Source organism: Macaca mulatta, chromosome 18 (genome assembly GCF_049350105.2).
Source record: "Macaca mulatta isolate MMU2019108-1 chromosome 18, T2T-MMU8v2.0, whole genome shotgun sequence".
In the NCBI taxonomy this organism is placed as follows: Eukaryota; Metazoa; Chordata; class Mammalia; order Primates; family Cercopithecidae; genus Macaca; species Macaca mulatta.
In genome coordinates, this window is record NC_133423.1 from 3,978,469 (window position 1) to 3,996,034 (window position 17,566).

Consider the following 17,566-nt stretch of genomic DNA (forward strand, 5'->3'; position numbering starts at 1 on the left):
GGTTGCAGTGAGCCGAGATTCCACCACTGCACTCCAGCCTGGGCAACAAGAGTGAAACTCTGTCTCAAAAAACTTTAAAAAAAGAAAATAAAAAAAAGAATTCAGACCTTCACCTCATACCATATACAAAAAATTAAATCAGATCAAAGACTTCAATTTAAGGACTAAAACTATAAATCTCCTAGAAGAAAAACATAAGGGACAAGCTTCATGACTATGGATTTGGCAACAGTATCTTAAATTTGACACGAAAAGCTACAAATAACCAAAGGAAAAAAACATAAATGGCACTCTATTAAAATTCAAAACTTTTGTGAAGGCTGGGCACGGTGGCTCATGCCTGTAATCCCAGCACTTTGAGAGGCTGAGGGGGGCGGATCACTTGAGGCCAGGAGTTCGAGACCAGCTTGGCCAACATGGCAAAACCCCATCCCTACTAAAAATACAAAAATTAGCCAGGGGTGGTGGCACATGCTTGTAATCCCAGCTACTCCAGAGGCTGAGGCAGGAGAATCGCTTGAACCTGGAAGACAGAGGTTGCTGTGAGCCGAGACTGCAGCACTGCACTCCAGCCTGGGCATCAGAGCAAGACTGTGTCTCAAAAAAACAAATAAATAAATGAAAATAAAACCTTTGTGCATCAAAGGGCACTAGCAAGAAGGAGAAAAGCGTCAGGCATGGTGGCTCACATCTGCAGTCCCAGCTACTTGGGAGGCTAAGGCAGGAGGATAATTTGAGGCCAGGAGTTTAAGGTCAACATAGCAAGATCCTGTCTTCAAAAAATAAAACATAAAAATTTAGCCAGGCATGGTGGTGGGCACCTGTAGTCCCAGTTACTTGGGAAATTGAGGCAGGAGAATCACTTGCGCCCAGGAGTTTGGGGCTGCAATGAGCTATGCTCGCACCACTGCACTCCAGCCTGGACAACTGAAAGAGTGAGACCCTGCCTCAAAGAAAAAAAATTATAAAGACTGTACAGGCCAGGCGTGGTGGCTCACGCCTGTAATCCCAGCACTTTGGGAGGCCAGGGTGGGTGGATCACAAGGTCAGAAGTTCGAGACCAGCCTGGTCAACATGGTGAAACCCTGTCTCTACTAAAAATACAAAAATTAGCTGGGCGTGGTGGCGGGTGCCTGTAATCCCAGCTACTCAGGAGGCTGAGGCAGGAGAATCGCTTGAACCTGGAAGACAGGTTGTTGTGAGCTGAGACTGCACCACTGCACTCCAGCCTGGGCAACAGAGCAAGACTTCGTCTCAAAAAAACAAAACAAAACAAAACAAAACAAAACAAAAAACGTATAAATAGCAGGCTAATGAATGGAGAGGTATAAATGGCACTTAAAAATACTTTATTGAGCCAAAAGAAGGCAAGAAAGAAAGGGGAATATAAAATGATGAATCAAGTAGAAAACTACGACTCAAAACAGCCTTAAATGTACTTAAAATCAGCATATCAATTAAAGATAAAGATCATCAGGCCGTACTTAGAAAAGTTAACTATAGGCTGCCTGCAAGAGATATAACTTACATATAAGGATAGAAAGACAAAGTAAAAGAATTGAAAAAGAAATACCGTTAGAACTCTAACCAAAGCAGTCATGATGTAGGTGTACCAATATCGAACAAAGGAGGCTTTAAGGCAAAAATCATTACTAGATATAAAGTATGACTTATTTCATAATGATAAAAGGCTTACTATACTAGGAAAATATAAGATCTTTAAATTTGTATGGTTAAAAATGTAGCTCAAGATACAAAGATTGACGGAATATAAGAATAGACAAATTCACAATCATAGGAGAATTTAATATTTAATACACTTTTCTGAGTAACTGACAGAAAAAAAAAGATACATGTTCTTATCAACTGCACATGGAACATTTACCAAGTAAAACCACATAACATGAAAAGACCCAAGAAGGTTTCAAATAATTAAGTAATTCAAGGTAAGTTCTCTGACAACAATTCAAGTAAACTAGAAATCAATAACAATGAAGGTAATTTTAAAATTAGGCCACATCTTTTTCAATAACTTATGAGAAATCACAATAGAAATCAGAAAATAATCTTGAATTTAGTGAAGACAAGAATAAACCATATCAAAACTTGGTGGATGCAGTTAAAACTGTAGAAATGCCAATAGCCTTAATACCTACAACCTTAAATGTATATATCAGAAAATAAGAAAGGCTGATAATTAGTTAAGTATCCATATCAAGAAGCTGAGGAGAAAAATAAATAAGTAAAATAAAATAAAATAAAATGTAGGTACAGAACTGGAAGCGGTGTGTATGTAGTTTTCTTCCCTTTTGTGGCCATGACTGAAGCGGGAACAGCCAAAATGAAGTTCAATCCCTTTGTGACTTCTGACCAAAGTAAAAACCACAAAAGGCATTTCAATGCACCTTCCCACATTCACAGGAAGATTTTTGTCTTCCCTTCTTTCCAAAGAGCTGAGAGACAAGTACAATGTTCAATCAATGCCCATCGGAAAGGATGATGTTCAGGTTATACAAGGACACTATAAAGGTCAGCAAACTGGCAAAGTAGTCCAGGTTTACAAGAAGAAATATGTCCTCTACACTGAACGGGTGCAGCGGGAAAAGGCTAATGGCACAACTGTGCGTGTAGGCATTCACCCCAGCAAGGTGGTTCTCGCTAGGCCAAAACTGGACACAGATCGCAAAAAGATCCTTGTACGGAAGGCCACATCTCGCCAAGTAGAAAAGTAAAAGGGCAAATATAAGGAAGAAACAATTGAGTAGATGCAGGAACAAAGTAGTCTCATATACAAGCTTTCATTAAAACCTGAAATGAAAAAAAAAAAAAAAACCCTAAGGAAAGTAGAAGGAGGAAAATGATAAAGGGAAGAAACTACTGGTATGTAAAACAAACATCTATTAATCAAATTGACAGTCCAAACTTGGTTCTTTAAGAATATCGTTAAAATTGATAAACCCTGTCATGACTAAGAAAAAAATAAGAAAAAGCACAATCTCCATCATCAGAGAAAAGAGGAGGGCCATCATTACAGAGCCTACAGTCATAAAAAGATAATGAGAGATACTTATGAATAATGTTCTGTTAATAAAGTGTAAAATATTAGATGGGTCTTACAAACAAAACTTACCAAAACTGACACAAAGTAAAATTTTAAACTTCAGTTGTCTCATATATACTCAAGAAATTGAATCTGCAATTTAAAATTTTCCCCAAAAGGCCTAGGCATGGTGGCTCATGCCTGTAATCCCAGCACTTTGGGAGGCCAAGGTGAGAGGACTGCATGAGACCAGGAGTTTTCAAGACAAGCCTAGACAACATGACAAGACCTCATGTCTATTTTTTTACATTATTTTAAAAATTAAAAACATAAAATTTCCCCAAAGAAATCTCAAAGACCAGATGATTCTAACAGGGAATTCTACCAAAGATTTAAAAACAATATAATGCCAACCTTATTATAAACTCTTACAGAGAAAAGAAAATAAAGGAAGACTTTCCAACCTATTTTATGAAGCCAGCAAAATACTGATATCAAAACTTGAGAATGGCAACATAAAAAAATAAAACTGTAGTCCAATGTGGCTCATAAACACAGATATAGAAAGCATAAAGTATGTACAAATCAAATCCAGATATACAAAAAAGAATAACATCACAACAAGTTTGCTTGTATCCCAGGGATACAAGTTTGACTTACCATTAGAAAAATCAACATTTTCCACCCTATCAACAAAATATAAGAGAAAAACCACACGATCACCACAATAAATACAAAACAAACATGATAAAATTCAAGACCCATTCATGATAAAAAACACTTAGCAAAACAGAAATAAAACTTATGTAATCTGATAATATCTACTCCCACCCCCGCCAAAAAAGCCCACAACAAGCACCCTAGTTAATAATATAATTTTCCTCCTGCAGTTGGGAACAAGACAAGAATGTCCCTTATTCACCACATTCATTCACCATTATAGAAGAGATCCTAGCCAGTACAATGAGCCAGAAAAAATAGTAACAAAAGTGATAAAAATTAGAAATGAAGAAATAAAACTGTCAATATTTACAAATGTGATTATAGAAAAAATTCCAAAAGAGTCTACAAACTATCACAAATAATAAATATGTAAAAGACTTTGGATATAATATCAATTTTTAAAATCCAATTGTATTTCTATAAACAAGCAACATACAGAAAATGAAATTTTTAAAATACCATCAACAATAGTTTCAGGAAATATCAAATATCTAGGAGTAAATTTAACAATATTTGTATAAGTCCTCTATCTTGAAGTCCCAAAACATGACTGAGAGACGGTAACGAGGAAAGAGATGATTGGAGAGATTGTGTTTAGATTCAAAGACGCAAGACTGTAAAGACGTTAGCTCCACCCACATTATCTATATAGTCAATATAATGTGATCAAGATCCCAGCAAGCTTTTTTTATGAAAATGTATATGCTTATTCAAAAAGCTACATGAAATTGAAAAGTACCAACAATTGTCAAGATGATCACAAAAATTAAAAACTAAATGGAGGACTTATATTTCCCATACTAGATACCAAGACTCAGAATAGCATAATTAAGACAGCGTGAAATTGACTAGCCAGGAACAAAAAAAACCAATGGAAAAGAATCAAGTACAGAACAATTCTTCGCCTGATTTGCAACCGCGTAAAAAGACAAAAATGGTATTTCCAACAAATACTGCAGATTAACTGGATAACTATATGTAAAAAAAAAAAAAAAATTCCTGTCCTTTCCCTCTTCAAATCACATTCAGATGAAGTGTCAATCTAAGGTGAGACATATGGCTGGGCACAGCAGTTCACACCTGTAATTTCAGCACTTTGGGAGGCCAAGGTGGGTGGACCACTTAAGGCCAGGAGTTGGAGGCCAGCCTGGCCAACATGGTGAAACCCCATCTCTACTGAAAATACAAAAAATTAGCCAAGTGCAGTGGTACGCACCTGTAATCTGAGCTACTGAGGAGGTTGAGGTACAAGAATCACTTGAACCCAGGAAGCAGAGGTTGCAGTGAGCCAAGATCACGCCACTGCACTTGAGCCTGGGTGACAGAGCAAGACCCCCTCTCAAAAAAATAAAATAAAGATGTAAAACAATAAAGCCTCTAGATGAAAACACAGGAAAATATTACAGTGGTCAAATATTATTTAAATAGATCCAAAAAGTACTGACAAACTGGCATTAAGAACTTGTTTAATTGATTAGAGCGTATCTTTAAAAGAGTGAATAGGAGACTACAAAAAACTCATCCAGAGTATACAAAGAACCCTTATATATCAGTAATAAAATGGCATACAGCCCTTCACCAAAGAAGATACACAGATGGCAAATAAGCCTATGAGAAGATGCTCAACATCATATGTTGAAAATTAAACACATGATGGAAATTGCAAATCAAAATGAGATATCCAGTACACTCCTAACAGAATGGCTAAAATCCAAAAAAATAATTAATCCGAAATGCTGATTAGGATGTACAACAGAAAGTCTCATTCATTCCTGGTGAGAATACAAAATGGTACAACCACTTTGGAAAACAGCTTGGCAGCCTGTTAGAAAAAACTACATAGTTTTCTCATAGAATTCAGCAGTCACAGTCCCCGAGATTTACCCCAGTGACTTGAGAACTTACATCCAACACTAACCAGCACACAAATATTTATAGCAACTTTACTCATATTGCTAAAAACTGGAAGCAACCAAGATGTTCTTCAAAATGTAAATGGATAAATGTGATACATCCATACAGTGGAATATTATTCAGCAACAAAATGAAATACCTATCAAGCCTTGAAAAGACACGGTGGAATGCAAATGAATGTTGCTTACTCAAAACCAATCTGAAAGGTTGCATACTGAACGCTTCCAACTATGTGACATTCTGGGGAAGGCAAAACTATAAGGACAATAAAAATATCAGTGCTTGCCATTGATCGGGGAAGGGATGGATGAATAGATGGAGCAAAGGGCAGTGAAACTATTCTGTATGACACTGTACGGCAGATATGCATTTGTCCAACCCATGGAATGCACAACACAGAAAATATATCCTAATGCAAACGATGGGCTTTAGTTAATAACAATGTATCAACATTGGCTAAACTTATTACACTAATGCAAGATGTTACTAATACGAGAAACTGTGAGGAGAGACAGAAGGTGTCTCCATACTATCTGCTCCATATTATCTGCTCAATTTTGGGTAAGCATGAAACTGCTCTAGAAAAGAAAGCATTAATTTTAAAATATATATGTCCCAGTAGAAAAACAGGTCAATGTCTTCAACAGAGCTTAGCAAAAGAGAACAAATAGCTGACAAACATAAAAACTGTATTAGCATAGAACTCAAAATAAAAATCAAAATGAGATACCATTATACATACCAAAACAGCTAGGCAATAAAGGGACAGGCCAAACTTGTCCAATCCACAGTCCACATGCAGCCCAGGATGGCTTTGAATATGGCCCAATACAAATTCATAAACTTGCCTAAAACATTATGAGATTTGTTTTGCAATTTTTTTTTTTTAACCTCACCAGCTACCATTACTGTTAGCATATTTTATGTATGGCCCAAGACAGTTCTTCCAATGTGGCCCAGGGAAGTCAAAAGACTGAATCCCCCCGAGAGGCGATACTAAGTGCTACTGAGCCTGCCGAACAAATGCTCGCACGCCCCCTGCTGGTAGGAGAGGAAGCCGGGACTGTCACTGGGAGACTGGGGGGCTGTATCCACTATGGCCCAGAAATACATAAGTTTGTAGCAACACTTATTCAAAAGAGCCAAAAACTGGAAATAACCCAAATATCAAGAGGAGAAGAGTAATTTATGGCAGGTTCATATAATGGAATACTATATACCTATCAAAAAAACACAGTTCTGCTGCATAGCAACAGGAATAATCTCATAAAAATAAATATTGAATGAATCAAGCCAGAAAAAATACGGGTTCATACTATAAATTCAATTTACTTCAAAAACAGCTAAAGCTGGGCCAGGCGCACTGGCTCACACCTGTAATCTCAGCACTTTGGGAGGCCAAGGTGGGTGGATCACGAGGTCAGGAGATCAAGACCAGCCTGGCCAATAGGGTGAAACCCCGTCTCTACTAACATACAAAAAACTAGCCAGGCGTGGTGGCGCGTGCCTGTAATCCCAGCTACTCAGGAGGCTGAGGCAGGAGAATCACGTGAACCCAGGAGACAGAGGTTGCATTGAGTGGAAATCGCACCACAGAACTCCAGGCTGGCGACAGGGTGAGACTCCATCTCAAAAAAGAAAAACTGAAACAAAAACAGGTAAAGCTAACATGTGGTATCAGAAGCCAGGACAGTGCGGGGAGGACCAGTGACTGCGAGGGGCACAAATGCTCTGGCTGCTGGCTCCACAGGAAAACTCATGAAGCTCCTCACCTACAACTTGTGCACTTTCCTGGGCAGATGTTTTTTGCGAATAAAATAGTTACTTAAATGTAACAACAAAGAGGTTTCAAATAAATATACACATTTCTGGCTTCTCTTAGCAATCATAAGCTGGCTGGGCTCAATGGCTCATGCCTGTAATCCCAACACTTTGGGAGGCTGAGGCAGGGGATCGCTTGAGTCCAGGAAGTTGAGACCAGCTTGAGCAACATGGCGAAACCCCGTTTCTACAAAAAATACAAAAATTAGCCAGGCATGGTGGCGCAAGGGTATAGTCCCCGCTACTCAGGAGGCTGAAGTGGGAGGATGGCTTGAGTCCGGGAGGCAGAGATGACAGTGAGCTGAGATCATGGTACTGCACTCCAGCCTGGGCGCAAAGTGAGACTCCGTCAAAAAAAATAAAAAAATAAAAAAAATCCTCCCCCAGGAGATTCCATAATGCTGAGCTGCCAAGGGTGAGAACCATGCTGCAGGCCTTGCCATGATACTTCATGTGAAGAAAAGTTCTATAACAAAAAATAGCTTGAAAAACACTGCTACTTTCTTGAAAGCAGAGACACACTATCTCTGTACACACAGACAACGTAAAGGCATGAAATATAAAAAGCATTCCAAAAGTATGGAATTGACTTTATCTAATAAGGAATTATGGTTTACACTAAAGCTTTTCCCAAGCTCGTTTTGTATGAAAGACCAAGGTTTCGAACCCATGTGATATCACTACTTAATGCCAGGATTATAAAATATTTAGAGGTTATCTAATCACACATCCTTCAAAATACTAAATATTCCACGGTGGCTCACACATGTAATCCTAACACTTTGGGAGGCCAAGGCGGGCAGATTGTCTCAGCTCAGAAGTTCAAGACCAGCCTGGGCAACATGGTGAAACCCTGTCTCTACTAAAATACAAAAAATTAGCTGGGCATGATGGCATGTGCCTGTGGTCTCAGCAACTCGGGAGGCTGAGACTGCAGAATTGTTTGAACCCGGGAGGCGGAGGTTGCAGTGAGCCCAGATCACGCCACTGCACACCAGCCTGGGCAACAGAGCGAGACTCCGTCTCCAAAATAAATAAATACTCCAAAATTCTGCCTACCTAAAAAGTTCAATTATGGAGAGTGGAGGTTTCATTTTTGGATAGATACCTGATGTTGTTAGAAAGTTACCATTTTAAGCAGAAGCTGTCTCCCTGAAGCAAGTAAGTACTCCACTGTTACCATAAGCCTAAGGGCATTACAGCTCTGGCTACCTCCTGCCTCTTAAAAAAATAAAGTTTGGTGGGACAGGTGGCTCACACCTGTAATCCCAGCACTTTTGGAGGCCAAGGCAGGTGGATCACCTGAGGTCAGAAGTTCAAGAACAGCCTGGCCAACATGGTGAAACCCCATCTCTACTAAAAATACAAAAAATTAGCCAGTCGTGGTGGCATGCGCCTGTAATCCCAACTACTTGGGAGGCTGAGGCGGGAGAATCACTTGAACCCGGGAGGCGGAGGTTGCAGTGAACCAAGATTGTGCCACTGCACTCCAGCCTGGGCGACAGAACAAGACCCTGTCTCAAAGAAAAAAAAAGGTAAAGTCCTACTACCCCTAGCTTACGCTGGTGGTGCCCTCCCCTTGGGCTCTTGAATTCATCCAAGAAAATTGAAAATTCCTGAACTGGTAACCTAATCAGGAAAAGACTTGTTTATCCATTGGGCTTATGGTCTGTCTGTCTCCACTCTCTGGAAATGAACTAAGTATTACAAATATCCCTCCAAAAGGAAAAAGAAACAGCAGGAGGCCAACTAAAGGCACAAGCTAAAAAGAAAAATTTTGCACCATTCCACTGGAAAAAACAGATGGAAGTCATACAAGATTCCAAAATGTGGTTTCCCTCAAGGTCACATTATTGCTAAAATAATTACGATAAAGAAAAAAAGCATATCTCACTCATCCTTCTACCCCCAGGATAGTGCCAGGGACACAGCAAGTGCTGAATGAATGCTGCCCATCAATGCCGGTGAGACTCACTTCTCATGTCCTGACTACTTCAACTAATCTTCTTTCAGTGGGCCTCTTCTTATTCATTTCTTTAGATTTCAATTTTAACATCATTTTCTCCAGGAAGCCTAGACTTCAAGTGCCCGATCTGTCACCATGAACCATTATAAGGATACCTAGGATCATGTCTCTTTTCAGCTTTGTGTTCCTAGACCCTAGCACAGGGCTCACTTATCACAGGAAGTGCTTTAAAAATAGTTGTGGAGCCGGGCACAGTGGCTCGTACCTGTAATCCCCGCATTTTGGGAGGCCACGGTGGGGGATCACGAGGTCAGGAGTTCGAGACCATCCTGGCTAACATGGTGAAACCCCGTCTCTACTAAAAATCCAAAAAAAATTAGCCGGACATGGCAGCATGCACCTGTAGTCCCATCTACTGGGGAGGCTGAGGCAGGATAATCACTTGAACCCGGGAGGCAGAGGTTGCAGTGAGCCAAGATTGTGCCACTGCACTCCAGCCTGGGCAAGAGCAAAACTCTGTCTCAACAACAACAACAACAACAACAAAAAAGTTGTTGAATACAGGAATTAATGCACATGCAGGGCTTTATATTTATCAAGGCAGAACACTAAAATGCACGCTTTTTTTTTTTTCTTTTTTTAGACTGAGTCTCCCTCTGTCACCCAGGCTGCAGTGCAGTGGCGCAGTCTCAGCTCACTGCAACCTCCATCTCCTGGGCTCAAGTGATTCTCATGCCTCAGCACTCCCAAGTAGCTGGCACTACAGGCGCCAGCCACCATGCCTGGCTAATTTTGGTATATTTTTTTTTAGTACAGATGGGGTTTCACCATGTGGGCCAGGCTGGTCTCGAACTCCTGGCCTCAAGTGATCTGCCCACCTCAGCCTCCCAAAGTGCTGGGATTATAGGTGTGAGCCACCATGACAGGCCTAAAATTCATGCTTTGGATTCAAATGGAGATCCAGTTCCCAATTGCCACTCAGAAACTGGGTGGACTTTCCAAACCAGGTTTCCAGGTTGGGTGCGGTGTCTCATACCTATAAACCCAGCACTTTAGTAGGCCGAGGCGGGCAGATCATTTGAGGCCAGGAGTTTGAGATCAGCCTGATCAACATGGTGAAACCCTGCCTCTACTAAAAATACAAAAGAAAAAAGAAAAAAAAAAAGCCTGCCACAGTGGCTCACGCCTGTAATACCAGCTACTCAGGAGGCTGAGACAGGAGAATTGCTTGAACCCAGGAGACAGAGGTTGCAATGAGCTGAGATCGCGCCACTGCACTCCAGTCTGGGCAATAGAGACTCCAACTCAAAAAGAAAAAAAAATCAGGTATCCGCTCTGAGCTTAATTCCCCGATCTGTAAAAATCCCTACATCCGTTGCAGTTTTCTTAGGAATAAAATTCATAATAAGGCAACAGAGAAAATAAAACCACCTCACTTATGAGAAACATGATTAACACAGTAACTGATAGAGCAATGTTCCTCATTTTGGTTTCAGGTCCCTTTTATACATTCTTAAATGCAGCCCTCAGCTGGAAGCAGTGGCTCATGCCTGTAATCACAAAACTCTGGGAGGCTGAGGTGGGACGATCACTTGAGCCTAGGAGTTCAAGACCAGCCTGGGCAACATTGTGAGACCCCATCTCTATTTAAAACAAAAAAAACAAAACAAAAAGAGGCCCTCAAAGTCTTTTAGTTTATGTAAGTTATATCTATTGATGTCTGTCCTATTATAAATTAAAACTAATCAATTTCTAAAATATTTCTCCATTTAAAATGTCTACTACGTTAACATATTTTTATGAAAAATATATCTTCCCCAAAAATAGAATGGTTTTCATTTTTACAAATCTTTGTAATGTCTCGATTAATAGAAGACAGCTAGATTGTCATATCTATTCTGCATTTTCTCTGGTGCAACCTGTTCCTTTTGACTGTGATATATAAAGGTAATGCCGCCTCACTCTTAGGTACCGCCACCACCACCTAGATTTGTGCTACGATGTCAGCAGTTGTGCCAAAAATTGCTTTTGTACAATTAGTGCAAAAATTAAGAGAGTGAAAAAGCCTAATCGTCTTAGTCTCACTATAGTATTTACCTTACAGAATCCTGAAAACATCTCGGGGAACCCCCATGGGTCCAGGAACCACAGTTTGAGAACCACTTTGCTACAGGAGGACTGGTGTTAAGAAGGGAAAGGCTACTTTTAAGCAGGTTTGAGGAAGGCCTCTCTGAAGACACTAAAGCACCTGGAGCCACAGACTAGCAAAAGGTGTTTCTCAGACTAGGAAATGACAAATGCCCTGAGACAAACCTAATGTGGCATCAAGGAAAACAGAAGACTGCATGCCACAGCAAGGAAAGAGAGAAGAGCCAGACACGGCCCGATCAGCAGGATCCTGGAGGAGTGTGGGTTTCTGGTAAAGGGACGAGGAAGCCAATGCAGGGTTTTAATCAGGGTGTGGCCATCTGATTTACATTTAACTCGATCATCCACGCTGCCAAGTGACCGATTTATTTATAGGAGCCCAGGACTAGCAGGGCCCAGGAAGAGGGCTGCAGCCCTCCAGCCCGGAGAGGGCGGCTGGGCCAGGGAGCGCCTCTGGAGATGGAAAGAGGAGGGCCCACCGGAAATCCATTCCCGAGGTAGAAGCTGCAAGACTAAATCAGGAAGTGTGTTGGGGGATAAAAGAAATGGAATAATTCTTGAGGCCTGAGGGTGAAACACCAGGTGGAGAGGGATACCATCAGTGAGATGTGGATACTGGGGGAATCGGTGCCCCACCTGTGGCCATGGAAATTTTACATTCTTTCTCTGTGCTAAGCCTTCTTCCAAGTAACTGAGACACCGCACCTTACATTATTTTTGGCAGACAGCACATTAACAAAACAAAACAAAAAAATTAAACTAACCAAATTAGGTCAAGGCCAAAACTCAACAGTGGGAGAGGCAACAGACTTCCTTCCAGACACCATCAACCATTAATCGAAATTCTGAGCACTGCTGTTACCCAACTACATACAAATCTGCATACCCGGGTCGTGGTGCAGCCAACATCTCTCCCGCAGCCCACAAAGGCCCATCAGGTGTGCGAACGCTCGCTGAAACGCCTGTTGGCCACCAACGTTTCCCTAATGTGCATGTGTGTTAACTCTACCAAGTGCAATCACGACAAGAACTCCTGGTTTGGTGTGGCCTATGGAGTAAGTTTACGTTGATTCCTACCCATTACCTCTTTCTTCCTAAACACAAAATTAGCATAACCCTTGTAGTTTCCAAGCCCGACCTTCCTCTGGGGCATCTGTGTTCTTTGGTCACAAGCTCTCTAATGAGCCTCAGTTTACTCATCCCCAAGAAAAGGGGAACACTTGAGTCACTAAGCTAACCAGTCACATAAAAATAATGGAAGTCAAGGCCTAACACACCAACTCCCATACGGAGTCCTAGGCGCCTACTCCCCCTTAGAGCCCCTTCAGAACCTTTTCCAAACGCGGAGCGCCGCTCCAGCTGCACGGGTGACCAGGCCCAGGAACCGGGCCTGCCGGGGGAAGACTCGCGTCCAAGGCCGCACGGGAACCACAGCGCCCGCGAGAAAAGGCGCGGCGCCCCCCTACCCCACTGCCCTCGACCTGGGAACCGCGGCACCGGCGAGCGCGCCCCGTTCCCCCTGCGCCGTGAAGTCCGCTCCTCAAGCTCCGGGCTGGGGCGGAAAGCAGGTCAATTCCTGACCGCTGGAAGGGCCAAGGTTTGGGGGTGGCCGGTTGTGTGTTTGCCTGCTTTTAAATTCTGGGCCTTTCTTCCTTGGAAAAAAAATCCGAGTTATTTTGACTTTAGCAAAGTACCATGGAGCATAAACTATCGGGGAAAACACTTCCTGACGCCTACTGTGTGCACGAGCTAGCGCTCCCCACATAACACTGACGCCTACTGTATGCACGACCCACAGCGCTCTCCAGAAGCTCCGGGTTCAATCTCCCCGGATCACAATGGCGCCTACTGTTTGCACGACCCACAGCACTCTCCAAATGCCCAGGGTTCCAGCTCCCCGGATCACAATGACGCCTACTATATGCACTACCCACAGCGTCTCCAAAGGCTCAGGGTTCAAGTTCCCGGATCACAATGGCGCCTACTGTATGCACGACCCACAGCGCTCCCCAGATAACATTGGAGCCTACTGTGTGCACGACCCTGAGCTTCCCGGACAACGCTGGCGCCTACTGTGTGCACGACCCCGCGCTCCACAGCCTCCCTGTGGGCCGAGCCCAACGTCCCCGGGGCAGCCGGCGCCGCGCTGGGTCGGGCGGGGGCGCCGTCCGGGAGGAGCCCGGGGAGCGGTGTCCGCAGGCCCGGGCTCTAGCCAGGCCGCCTCCCCGGCGCGCCCCGCGGCCCTCCCGCCCCGGGACGGAACACGGGGCGGCCACTTTCCCTCAAGTTTAGCGCGGGCCGCGACAGGGCCGGCGGGGGCAGGGCGCGCGGAGGAGGCGGCCGCCTGCTCCCTCACCCGCCTCCCGCCTCCCGCCTCAGCCGCCGCCCGGCCCAGGAAAGTAGGCCCAGCGCGCGGAGGGGCCGGGCGGCGACTCGCCCGTATCATTCCGCCCGCGCTGCGGCCCGCCCGGCCAGTCGGCGGCGGCGGCGGCCCGGGTCTGCGCGGCCCCCGCCCCCGCCCCGCCGCTCCCGGCGCCCCCCGCGCCGCATCCGGGGACTGGCAGGGCGCGGGCCCCGCACCGGCCGCCGGCGGGGCGCGAGGGCGCGGCCGCGGGCCTTACCGGAGTCGCCGCGCGCCTTGCTCTCCCTGGGCTTCGGGGGGCGGCCCCGCGGCATCGTCGGCGGCCCGGCTCGCACCCACACCCACTCACACTCACTCACACTCACACTCACACGCGGCGGCGGGGGCGCGCACGCGCGGGCACCGGGGCGGGGGCGCGCCCAGCCGGCGGCAGAGGCGGGCGGAGCGGCCCGGCGGCGGGCGGCCCGGTCCGAGCGCCGCCGGGCTCACGGGGGAAAGGCGCCCGAACGCGCGCACCGGAGCTCTCGAACCGCGCCGGCCTCGGCGGGTTCCATGGCCCGCGGGCCGCGGTGGGGGCGTTAGGCGCGGGCGCGGTGGGGGCGGGGGCGGCGCGGGGCGCATGCGCGGCGCCGCGGGGCCTTCGCGGACGGAGGGGAGCGAGGGGGTCACCGGGCCGGGCCGCGAGCCCTGGAGCTCGGCCAGGCGTGGACCCCGGGCCAGCCCCGCGCCTCTGTGGCCCGGGCGCCTCGTGCGTGTCCGCGAGCTCGCGTGCGCGCGTCACCTCGGCCCCCAACATGACTTGGAGGGCGGCCCTACCCGCGCCGCCCTAGTGCTGCGAAGGGCCTGGGAGCCCAAACCCGGAACCGCCACCTGGGACTGGGAAGACGACATGGCCAGAAGTCGGTAATGTTTCTTTCCCTGGGGGCAGTGCATTAAAATGGACCATTTTACGTGTGTTGGTCTTGTGTGGTGTTGCCCGCGCTGACTTGCACGAAATGGTAGCAGGAACAGGCAGCGCAGCAGCCTAGCGCCGGGTGGAGAGGCCGGCAGATCCCGGGGAAAGCGACCTTACTCTGTCACCTGGGCTGGAGTGCAGTGGCGCAAATTAAAGTGTGCAATCTGATACGTCTTGACACATGTATACACATTTTCACAATCGACAGTGAATATGTGCCTCCCATCTCTCTCCAACCCTTTCCTCTCTTCTTCCTTCCCTCCTCCCCCTCCCACCCATCTGCTTTTTGTCACTAAGTTAGAATTTCCTAGTTTTTAAATATCTTTTTATAGAGACTGGGTCTCGCTTGCCCTGTCATCCAGGCTAGAGTGCAATGACACTATCGGGGCTCACTGTAGCCTCAAACTCCTGCCGTTAAGCAGTCCTCCTGCGTCAGCCTCCTGAGTAGCTGGGACAACAGGTGAGCACCACCATGCCTAGCTTTTTTTTTTTTAGACATATGGGGTCTCTCTATGTTGCCCAGGCTGCTCTGGAACTCCTGGCTTCAGTTGATCCTCTAGCTCAGTTTCCCAAAGTGTTGGGATTACCGGTGTGAGCCACTGTGCCCAGCCTGTTTTTCTTGGTGTTTTAAAAAAGTGGAATCGTACCGCAGATAGTCTTTAGGGAAGTGGCGGCTGTTCATTGGGCATAATTATGTTGGAATTCACCTATATATTGATAAATACTTAAGTCCTTTTTTATTGCTGAGCGGTGTTTAGGAGTCATTCTTGCTTACTCTTTCCCACTGTAGCTTTCTTCACTCAATCTCATCAAAGAGATATCTCCAATACATAAACCAAATCCAAGCCACTCCCACTTGTATTTCCCCCTGAGCCATGCTCTCTCACCTAGATGACGGATACAGCCTAGTACGAATATTTCCAATTATGAAATGTATTAACACCACCAGCTTTCTTTCCTGTGTGTACTTTCAGAGTTAAGGTGAGTTTAAGAAGTGTGTGTGGCCGGGTGTGGTGGCTCACGCCTATAATCCCAGCACTTTGGGATGCCGAGGCGGACAGATTACGAGGTCAGGAGATCGAGACCATCCTGGCTAACACGGTGAAACCCCATCTCTACTAAAAATTAAAAAAAATTAAAAATTAACTGGGCGAGGTGGCGGGCGCCTGTAGTCCCAGCTATTCAGGAGGCTGAGGCAGGAGAATGGCGTGAACCCAGGAGGCGGAGCTTGCAGTGAGCGGAGAACGAGCCACTGCACTCCAGCCTGGGCGACAGAGTGAGACTCCCTCTCAAAAAAAAGGAAGTGTATGTGTATGTTGTTTGTTTGTTTTTAAGACACGGTCCGTCTCTGTTGCCCCGGCTGGAGTGCAGTGACACTGTCCCTGCTTACTGCACACTCTGCCTCCCGGGCTCGAGTGATCCTCCCACCTCAGCACCCCAAGTAACTGGGACTATAAGTGCTCCCCACTGTGCCCAGCTAATTTTTTGTAGAGATGGGGTTTCACCATTTTGTCTAGGCTGGTCTCAATCTCCTGAGCTCACCCATCTGGCTTCCCAAAGTGCTGAGATTACAGGCATGAGCCACCAGACCTGGCCAAGTATTTATTTTTTAAATCCAATTTGATAATCTTTGTCTTGAATGAGAGCGGTGGCTCCCAAATTTGCTGCACTTTAGAAGAATCTGGAAAGCTTTTAAAAGTCCCAATGCCCTGTTCACACTTCACATCAGTAAATCTGATGGGAATGGGAACCGTGCATTGGTGGTGGTTTTTAAGATCTGCAGGTAATTTTCTGATGTACAGCAAAACTTAAGAGCTAGATCATTTAGTACATTTGTACAAATTACTGATATTTTTACATTTAAAGATGTCTTTTTATACTTTCCATTTGACTCACATGTTTTATGTTCTTTACGCCTTTCTTGATTTCTTTTGGATTACTGATGTTTAAAAATTATCAGTAATTTTTAAATTTAAAAATTTTTAAATTTGAGACCAGGCGAGGTGGATCACACCTGTAATCCCAGTACTTTGGGAGGCCGAGGTGGGTGGGTCGCTTGAGCTCAGGACTTCACGACCAGTCTGGGCAACATGGCAAAACCCCATCTCTACCAAAAATACAAAAAATTGGCCAGGCTTGGTGACGTGTGTCTGTGGTGCCAGCCACTCAAGAGACTGAGGTGGGAAGATCACTTGAGCCTGGGAGGTTGCAGTGAGCTGAGATTGCATCACTGAACTCCAGCCTGGGTAACAGAGTGGGACTGTCTCAAAAAACATTATATGTATTTACATATATATATTATATATACTATATTACATATATTTATATATAAAGCTATGTGTATTTACATATATATAGCTGATTTATATATATAAATAGCCTTTAGTGGTACACTTGAGATTATAACATGCATTCTTGACTTACCGATGTCTAATGTAAATTAGTATTTTTCCTCTTCCCAGACAATGCTAAAAGAGTTTATTGGATATTTTAGTTATTTCTATATTTAAAACTCCACAAGACACATTGCAGTTGATGTTCATTTTGATGGCCCACGTATATGCCACTATCATTGCGTTTTATCCTTCTGTGACTTTATAGGGTCATTTCCCTTCCACCTGAAGTACCCCCACTATT

The 17,566-nt window shown here is 45.0% G+C and overlaps 1 protein-coding gene and 1 pseudogene across 5 annotated transcripts in view; one reads left to right on the forward strand and one right to left on the reverse strand.

Moving 5' to 3' along the window:
- Nucleotides 1-16,090, reverse strand: part of ZNF236 (zinc finger protein 236) — a 160,793-nt gene extending 144,703 nt beyond the window's left edge. For 3 of the 5 annotated variants that reach the window (XR_013408317.1, XR_013408318.1, XM_028837782.2), the window contains exon 1: nucleotides 14,234-16,090. Coding sequence is in view for 1 of the 5 variants with exons in the window: in XM_028837782.2 (XP_028693615.2) it covers nucleotides 14,234-14,288 (55 nt within the window). In the remaining 4 variants the exon portion in view is untranslated. Of the gene's footprint in view, nucleotides 1-6,419; nucleotides 14,104-14,233 lie in introns of those variants that run through there. The other 2 variants (XM_077975131.1, XM_077975130.1) reach the window with 2 other exon arrangements.
- LOC144336593 (large ribosomal subunit protein uL24 pseudogene) lies at nucleotides 1,734-13,192 on the forward strand (annotated as a pseudogene).
- Nucleotides 16,091-17,566: the final 1,476 nt, after the last annotated feature.